The sequence below is a fragment of the Physcomitrium patens genome, chromosome 8 (assembly GCF_059467195.1).
Source record: "Physcomitrium patens ecotype Gransden chromosome 8, ASM5946719v1, whole genome shotgun sequence".
NCBI lineage: Eukaryota > Viridiplantae > Streptophyta > Bryopsida > Funariales > Funariaceae > Physcomitrium > Physcomitrium patens.
In genome coordinates this window covers 6,258,755-6,268,865 of record NC_143417.1, presented here as the reverse complement: position 1 = coordinate 6,268,865, position 10,111 = coordinate 6,258,755, and the positions used below count along the sequence as shown (strand labels likewise).

The following is a 10,111-nucleotide window of genomic DNA, read 5'->3' as shown; positions in this document are numbered from 1 at the left end:
AAAAGCCTCCATTCTTCTTCTAAGTTAACCCCATAAACCAACTCCTGAACCAAAAACAAGTTATCCATGCCTGATGCTTGCTTGGATTATCTATCACTGTAGTGGCAGGGTGCACAAGATTCAAGCAACAACAAGGATGAATCTGTGAAAGGGAAGGGCATTTGCAAGGCTCTGATGCTCAATCCCCTCTGGACAATGACTGACCTCTTCTTCTTATTCATGGCTGGGCCCGGGCCATATATGCGGCGGAGTCAAGTGGCCCTTTTCAGGAGATTTCTACGATGGATTATGCGAAGTGTGAACAGAGCTGAGACGGTTATGGGTACCCCCGAGCGAGCGGGCATGCATCACCGCGTGTGGGCGTGGGTCCCACGGCTCGGATCCACGCATGGGTTTCATGTCTCTCTGCGCTCTCCGCCTTAAAGCCCAAACAGCTCACCCTGTTGATGCAACTGCTGTGGGCTACCACCTTCCATCGTTGCCGATCCCGCATTGGATTCCCCTCGTCGTGCAATTGTCCGCGGGCTCTTTGTCTTGAGAGCCGAATCGCTGGATTTGGTGTTGTGTGGCGTGCGCGATGCTTTTTGTGTGGCAGTGTTACTGTGCGGAAGTTGAGCCAGATCTGAGGTCGCGGGCTTTGTGGAGTGTAGGAACGCATGTGGTTTTGCTTGGGAGTGAGATTTGAGAGCAAGGGAGGCTTGCATTGGGGTTTTCTTGCCCGGGGAGGTGGAGAGGGAGTCGGATCTGGTAGGGAATCAACAGTAGCGGGAGAGGGGCCGCATGTGGGAGTCTGAAGCGACATTTTAGCTTCAGAGGAGTATCGGCGGTGGTGATTCCGCCATGGAGTTTTACTTCTATGCTGTGTTCGGAATCCAGGTCATACTCCTGGTAGCTTTGGAGTTTGGAAAGTCGAGCAAGGACCGGATTACGACTTCCCCTGCTTTCAATGCCTTCAAGAACAACTACCTAGTTGTGTACTCGCTTATGATGGGTAACTAGTTTTGCAATTCTCGCTTTGTCTTTCCTTTTGGCTTCCGCTGCAGCTATTCAAGATTCATCACCTTGGAGACACTTTTGTTTAAAATATTTTAAAAAGTCCCCTCCCTCACTCCTTTTTTCTTCTTTTTGTATAAAAAAAAAGTTTATCGACTGTACGTGTTTGAGCTGATGCGATCAAGAATATTCAACTGCGATCCGTAGACAGTGGGTTTACGTATCGCGTCTTTCTATTACATTCGTATTTGAGTGAATGACTTTCTGTCATTTCCTCAAGTCACTGATGGTGTGGTCCTTTTATTTTTAGTAACTGAATCGCATCTCGTTCTTGAGTAGCTTGTTTCGCTGTATCATGGAATGCCCTGAAAATTGGATTCTGCTTAGTCGTGATGCTTATAGGTCTTGTTATTTCCACACATCAACATGCATTGCGGATTTAGTTCATTTACACGGTAGACGTCGTAGCTAAGGGTCGTGAGGCATTTGATTGTCGCTGTAGCTCACCTCTGGTTGCGGCCTACCGCATGGGGCTATGTTCGGAGATCGTCTTGGAATGCTGTCTACTGCACTTAAGATTTTGCGTCTGAAGATTGTTTAATCAGCTGATTGTAATTTTATTCTCTTCTTGTCTTTTAACTTGTATTTTAATTGTCGATAAATCTGTTCTACCCAGGGGAGTTTTTCGATGCACTGTCTATGCTGAGTCTAATGTATTTTTTTTCTTTCTATTTTCTTTTTGCCTCGTATTTGGTGTATGTCTTATCATTTCAGTGGGTATTAGCTCAAGTTAATTCGTCATATCATTTTTTGGTTAGCATTTCCCTCCAGACCAACAAGTCATGCTTAGTGAAAGATGTGATTGCTTCCTAAACTTCAAGAATCTCAAAGTTGTTGTTCATGTTTGCAGCGGGAGACTGGCTGCAGGGACCATATGTGTACGCTCTCTATGTCTTTTATGGATACAACAAGGGTGACATTGGAAAGCTGTTCATAGCTGGATTTGGATCCTCGATGATCTTCGGGACTGTTGTCGGATCTCTTGCCGATCGATAGTACGTGTGTTTATGCCCATGTTTGCATCTCAGGAGTGGTCTATTTTCCTTGCTCCCATCATTTTCGTGGCTGACTTGAGAACATTGAAAGGCTTACTTGATTAAAGTATTTTTTATTCATGCGTACTCACTGAACTTGCCAAACAATTAGGCTCTTTCGGTTTATCGCGGAACTCTCAATTACCTGGTAGAGTACCATCTTTGTCATGTCCAAACAGTCACATCAGATCTGGTTTAATTCTTCACTTCAAGTGATTTTATGATGTTTCTGACGCTTCGAACTTTTGCTTATAGTGGGCGCAAGAGGATGAGTGTCATCTACTGTATCACATATATTCTGAGTTGTTTCACGAAGCATTCTCCAGCATACAGAGTGTTGATGTTGGGACGTGTGTTGGGAGGTATCGCCACGTCACTGCTTTTCTCATCATTTGAGTCATGGCTCGTGGCTGAGCATTTTAAGGTAGCTAAACTACCTACACTTTTAGGTTATGTTTGCGATGTATCAAGTATAGTCATGAAGTGAGTTCATATTTGGGGGTTATTTTACACTGCTGTCATTAAGACGAATCTTTAGGATACACTAACGGCGTCCTTTTGCACGTCATGGATGTAGAGGGGCTTTGAGGCGCAGTGGTTATCACTCACTTTCTCCAAGGCTATATTCTTGGGCAATGGGCTGATTGCTATTCTAGCTGGGCTAGTGGCAAACACTTTAGCGGGTACATTTGGCTTAGGCCCTGTCTCTCCCTTCGACGCTGCAGCTTGTGTTCTGGCCGTTGGCATGGCCATTATTATCTCTTTTTGGCCGGAGAACTATGGAGATCAGACGGAAGGCAAAAGCTTCACGCATCAATTTACGCAGGCAGCTTCAGCTATTGCTTCTGGTAAGATTGATGAGTTGTAGACATATTTCAAGCTCTGACTGATTCATACTTACGACCAAACATAGTTCTGAAAGTTTCAAATTAATGTGTGCTCGTTTGGTACTGAGATGGAGGATTTGAGATCAGCCAAAGTAAGTCACGATGCTGGGTTGTGATTGTGTCACTGAATTCGCAGATGAGAAGATAGCCCTTTTGGGTGCCATCCAGTCTTTGTTTGAGGGCTCCATGTACACATTTGTGTTCCTCTGGACACCAGCCTTGAGCCCCAACGATCAGAAAATCCCATTCGGCTTTATTTTTGCTACCTTCATGCTTGCCTCTATGTTAGGCAGCTCCTTGGCATCTCGTCTCATGTCACGTTCACACTTGAGGGTGGAGAGCTATATGCAGGTCGTGTTTGCCGTCGCTTCGGGTTCCCTCTGCCTTCCAGTTATCATCCAAGTGAGTTCATTCTCCTAGCTTATGATATTGGCAATGCTGATGGCTGTAAGTAGTCGCTGTAATTTGAATGATACTTGGTTAGTTTAAGCAAGTAGTAGTAATCTTTGGTAACCTTACTCCCTGAATTTTGGTTGCGAAAATCTATAGTCAATAAGTGCAATAGGGTTGTGTAGCACTGATACAGACCGTTTTTAGAGACAAAAGGAGTGAGCACTAACACTATCATCTGTTTACTTGATTTAACACGTGATTTCGGGGTTATTTTTTGTGGTTTTGTTGCAGTTCTTTTTGCCAGACTCACCCTCTGATAGCATTACCGCTGGGGGGCGACTAAACCTACTTGGTTTCTGTATTTTTGAAATGTGTGTGGGAGTGTTCTGGCCCTCTATCATGAAAATGAGGTCCCAGTATATCCCTGAGGAGTCGAGAAGCACAATCATGAACTTTTTCCGCATCCCTTTAAACGTTTTCGTCTGTGTTGTATTATACAATGTAAGTCATGCTTTCCCTGGTGGATCTTCACGACTCTTTTCTTTATCCTTGGTAGAACAAATTTGGAGATTCATGGAATCGCCGAGTTTGAAATTATTAAAGCAGCAAGCTGTCTGACTTCTCTTTTGGTTTGTTGCTAAACATTTCAGGTCAGTGCATTCCCAATCAGTGTGATGTTTGGAATGTGCGCAATATTTTTGGCAGTGGCGGGTATCTTGCAGCGGCGTCTCTTGATGGTCTCCGATAAGCACAGGAGCAGTGAGTTGGATTCGCCCTACCCACCTCACATTATTTTGGAACCGTTTGTTTACTTGCGTATATGTTACATTCCTCACAGAAACTAGTAAAATAAAGATAGTACGACTATTTGTGACGCACTGAGATAAGTCGTAACGAGACCCTGTTTCATGTTATGCAGGGTCAGTGGAGACGTGGGCGACTGAAAAAGAAAGTGAAGCTGAGCCCCTGAACATTTAGGTTAGCCTGTAGGTGGTGCCCAAAGTATAGTGTTACATACAAATAGGGGAAACTGTTAAATCTTGTTGACCCCAGGTTAGCATTCATTGGGTGTAAGTGATTTTTATTGTGACATCAAATGGTATAGTCTTTGATTCTGTCATGGCTTTTAACTCTGTTTTTCATTTATTTGATAACTTTCCAAACTGGCTCTACTTCTCAGTCCATGCCTGCAGTTAAACGGCATCCGTAGGTGGTAATTTTTGTCAAATCTTCCTTTTTTTGGTCTATCTTGTTATACTTTTCTGTTCTTATTTTGTCGGAATTAAAAGCACTGGTCCTAATTTTGTTGAATCTCCTTAGACTTGATTTTTCCAGTATGCTCTCATCGCTTGTGAATCGTCTCTGCGAATGTGCGCTATGCGAATGATTAACAACAGTGACGTGGAACTATCATTGATGGCGGTTCACCCAGCCACCGAATATTAGCATAACGAAGCAGAACTGCTGCACTTGTGAGAAAATCTGCTATTTTCCATCCTGGAATAATTCACCTACACCTGCAACTAAAATATATTGTCCGAAGGAGCCTTGCATCACTTGGAATGCTTGCAACAGTATCTGAATCCTATGAAATTGTAAGGACCCCCATGAACGTCAATGAAGCTGTTTCCTTCGTGCAATATTGGGACGTGGAAAGTGTCAGCAATAATACAGCATTAAATGGTTTGAAGCCATGATCCTCCTTGTGGCAACGCCTTGGGATCGACACAACTCGACATAACTACAATCCGACAGAACACAGCAGTTATGTCTGTCAGCCAAATGCAGGATCATTGCCCATGGCATTGACCACAACAGTAAAAAGGGGTAGCGAAAATGTTTAGTCGAGGATTACGTTTTCATCTTTCGAGATATGTCGGAGTCAGGCAATGATCAATGCCCATTGTCTGAACTCTAATATATGTAGTATGCACATGTCACCAGCATTCAAAATTAGCATCTTCGGTCAACAAAACACTGTCCAATTTGTGGAGCTGCTTTTCTGTGCACCGCTACCACCGACAGAAGAACCTTTTCTACTCAACTTCTTTGCAGTTGCAATAATTCAATTCATATTAGACACTGAAACATGAGGTGTGTATCATAATTGTCTGTGTTGCCAACTGGAAGACCACTGGCACCAACTTGTATTGACCTCCAAATGTGCAACAGAGAAGATCCCTCAATGATCTCTTATTTGAATATAATTTGGTACCACTGTATGAACAAAAATAATCTCGACCATAACTGCGAGGCTCTGTCCCCCTTCATGTCATGGTTCAGGTGTCAAATTAAATTAATTAACCAACTGTAAGCATGTTTAAAGGATTAAAGACTACATTTAGAAGTTTGATTTTATGAATTAATAATCTCAAAATAGAGCACCGAAATGAATTAGTAAAAGAAATAATTATGAATGAAAACGTAGAGAAATACTCCAAAGTAAAAGTAAAGATACTAAAAATTATAAAAAGATTTGAAAGTAAAAAATATAAATAATTTTATAAATGAACTAATAAATATTATACAAATCTTAACAAGTTGGTCAAAAAATGTATAATTATATACAACTAAGAAGGAAGAATAGAGTGAAGAAGATAGATATTTATAAATTAAGAAGATATTAGAATGAATATTTTTAGGTACAAAGACCTAGAGAGACTTGAACTAAATCTAAAATACAAAAAATCTTCAACACGATTAAAAATGGCCTTATCTTTGCCTCCATATGATTATAACACATTTAGGATACCTTATAAAATAGTGCAATGCCATAATAATTTCACCAAATAGTTAATTTTTGTATAAAATTAGATTTTTTTTTTTATCTTTTTATCTATTTATATAATTATTTGATTTTTTAAGAATATTCAACTTTATTTTTGGCCCAATCAAAGTTACTTGGAGAACATAATGCAATTTAAGTAGAAACTAGTGATATTCCAATCTTTTAAGGAAAAAAAATATAATCTTTTATATAAAAAATATATTTAAGGAGAAAAAATATATATTTTCTATTAATGCTTGTTTTACAATTTTGATAATTACTAATTTATATTAAGTAAAACGATGATTTAGTAACTAATTAGATTGATTGTAGATTAGAATAATAAGTAAAATAATTACTATTCAATTATATAATCTCAAGCATTTAATTAACAAGCTGAATTTGTTGTTGAGTGTAAAAATTGTTTCTTTTGAAATCTATTTAGAAGCATGTACTAGTATGTCATAATTATTTTATAACTTTATATTAGCAATCAAAATTTTAAAAACTATATTGTCAAAAGAAGAAGACATGCAAATTAATACAATACAATTTAAACTTCTTATAATATAAAAACAAGACTTGACATATGCAAAAACAAAAAAACCATATTTATGTGTGTGTATTTAATATCAATAAAAAAAATAAAATCCTAAAATATAAATTTTAAATTTAAATAAAAATTAATAATTAAAAATATGTATATTTTTAAATTATTTATTAATATGTTTTATTTTACAAAGTTTTAATTATTAATTAATATGTAATTATATACTTTTCTTTTGTAGTTTAATTACTTCTTTGGACAATAGTAAGCAATATAATAAAGTTATCTATAATAAATATGTTTTTTTTTTTTTTTTTTTTTTTCATATGTCAAGTCTTGTTTTTATATAATAAGAAGTCAAGTCTTGTTTTTTATATTATAAGAAGTCTAAATTGTATAGTATTAATTTGCATGTCTTCTTCTTTTGACAATATAGTTTTCAAAATTTTGGTTGCTAATATAAAGTTGTAAAACAATTATGATATACTAGTACATCCTTCTAAATAGATTTCAAAAGAAAATTTTTTTACACTTGACAACAAATTCAGCTTGTTAATTAAATGCTTGAGATTATATAATTGAATAGTAATTCTTGTACTTATTATTCTAATCTACAATTAATCTAGCTATTTACTAAATCATTTTTTTACTTAATACAAATTGGTAATTATCAAAATTGTAAAACAAGCATTAATAGAAAATATATTTTTTTCCTTAAAAGATTAGAATGTTCAAATAAAAAAGTTTGTGGAATTCAAATTTGTTTCTAATATTTTCTTAATATCAGGTGTTATTGTATTGTGTATATCAAAATTATAGTAAAGAAATTTTATATTTCCAACTTTATTATTTTTAAATGCCACTTTGTGTTGTTTCAACACAATATGCAAGTTGTGCACCATTCTTTTTCAGTTCTTAAGCATAATTTCAAGGGTTATGCTGATAAGATTCATAACCCAAGAGGCTTTATACCATTTTTTTTTTAATAAGTCTATAAGTCAAATTAGAGGAGACTAATTTGTAACCTCTAATACCAAATAAAAAGTTCTACAATGAAGAATAGTCCACTATCATAAAGAAATAAATTAATATTAAAAAATAAAAAATATTAATTTAAAAAAAGGTAGTTTATGATTTTTTAAAATAAAAAAAAGAAGTAGAATAATATACTTATTTATAAAAAAACAAAATTAGTAAATAAGTATTCATTTCAATTATTAAAAACATAAATCACAAATAATAAAAACATCAATACTATCTTGTATCACCCAAAAAGAATAAATATTCTTTCAAAGATAATATAATATTCAAATTAGAATGGCTATTGCCAAAAAAATTAGATTCTTAAAATAAGATTATAAATAAAAAAGACATTGTCAAGATTGAAGAAGGTTTCATTCTTATCTCCATATATACTTTCTAACTACAAGCTATGCAACAACATTCTATAGCTCCTCCAATAAGTGTCCAACTTATAAGACATGTGTTGTCATAGACATATATATTTATCTAGATAAAAAATACTAGGTAAAAGATAAATATAAATTGATTTAATATTATCTTATAACAAAGCTTCTTAAAAGATTCCTAGATGTATATTTGACTTTGTACATGTTTATAGTTGATTGATAGATTAGAAACTTGGCCAATAACTTAGCCATGTCTCACATATGGAGATAGCTTGTAGTACAAGCTAAATTATATGGCGTGCATATAGAAAAGTTGCCTTTTAAGTTAAAAAATGTGTCTTACAAATTAGACACATATTGAAGGTCCTATAGAACATCACCATGTAGCTTCTAGTTATATTGTATATATGGAAGTAAGAATAAAGCCTACTTCATTCTTGTCAATGTCTTTTTAGTCTTTAGTCTTATTTCAAGACTTTTTAGTCTTCTTGTTTTTGGCAATAGCCACTCTAGTTTAATATTATACCATCTTTGAGTGATTCTCAAATCTTTTTGAGTAAGACAAGAGTATATTGATCTTTTAGTTTTTCAAGATTTATGTCCTTAATATATATCTAATTTACAAAACAAGTTTTTTATATATGTGCTACATAACCAATTTGTACTACAAATTACTAACATGTATAATACATAGCCAACATATTATTATGGACATCCAACAAGAAGATTTTAGAAATATTTTAGAATATTCTATTAGATTTAAAAAGGTTATAAGAGATTCTTGAAAGATTTCTATAAGATTTTAGAATATTGAAGAAGATTCTTAAAATATTTTAATAAGTTCTAAAAAGTTTTAAGAAGATTAAGAAAGTTGTTTGAAAAGCTTTTTAAGATTGCTTCATCTTTAAGCAAACTAGAAACTTTTTAGAAAGCTTCTTAAGGTTGATTCATCCTCAAGCAACATAGAAACTTCTTAAAAAGCTTCTTGATACCTCATATAAATAAGAGTTGAGGTTGAGAGGATCTTCAATGTTGACAATACATCTCTTAGTGTTCTAGCTGACTTTTCTTGGTGTTGAGCTTGTACTCATCTAATAAGACCAAATTCTTATTACTTTTTATATTAAAACTCTTCTATTTAACTTCTTGTTTGATCTCTTGTATACTGTATCTATAACAAACTTTTAAGATTATTTTCTTACCAATACTAGAGCTTGATATTTTTTAATACAAAGTGGGTTATCTATCTTTTTTAAGGCATCTAAGAACTTTAGAAGTTATAGAATATCATCCTTTAAATTAGAAACTCTATTTATTTTTTTATTTTTTTTTATTTTTTATTTTTTTCAAAATTATTGGATGTGAAGATGTTAATATGGTTAAGTCTTTTGAATCTAAGTTAGATGTTATTATGAAAATATTGAATATCTTAACTCATAAAATTATTAAAATTGAGAAATTTATTGCAAAATTTGATAGTGATGCAAGACTTGGAGTAAGTTAGCTTGTCATGCAACCACTTTTTTAAGCTTGTATATACAAAGAGGTGATGACTCTTGTACTTCAATAAGAAAATTCATCTATTCAATGACATAAAGAGCTTTAGTTTAGTCTTCCAAAAAATTTAATGGCACATGTTATCATGTTGCAATACAATTATATGATAAAAATATAATCAAAAATAAAATTTTAATTAATATATAATTATTTTGATTCAATAATAATTTAATTTATTTAAATATGGCTTTTATAAAAGCATTTTAATTTATTTTCTTGTCTTAAAAGCTAATAGATTAAAGGTTGATTAATAATTATATCTTCTAGGCTATAGAAATTCTTTAATTATCTTAGAAATGCTATAAATTAGTAAAAATAGAATAGAAGAGGTAAATAATTAATATTATTGATACTAGGATTAAGTTGAAGATAGGTTTGGGCTTAAAAACCTCTAGAATGAGTTAAATTGATATTTAAGGGTCGACTATTTGTAAGACAGGATTAAAATTAGATATTTAGCTACT

At 34.1% G+C, this 10,111-nt stretch overlaps 1 protein-coding gene across 1 annotated transcript; it reads left to right on the top strand.

The window, feature by feature from the left end:
• Positions 1-461: 461 nt before the first annotated feature.
• LOC112286138 (uncharacterized) lies at positions 462-4,482 on the top strand. The gene is made up of 8 exons (XM_024527765.3): positions 462-991; positions 1,904-2,048; positions 2,343-2,511; positions 2,665-2,935; positions 3,111-3,376; positions 3,659-3,868; positions 4,018-4,126; positions 4,287-4,482. Exons 1-8 carry the CDS (start codon positions 841-843, stop codon positions 4,343-4,345), a joined length of 1,380 nt encoding a protein of 459 aa, XP_024383533.1. The 5' UTR covers positions 462-840; the 3' UTR covers positions 4,346-4,482.
• The last annotated feature ends 5,629 nt before the right edge of the window (positions 4,483-10,111 follow it).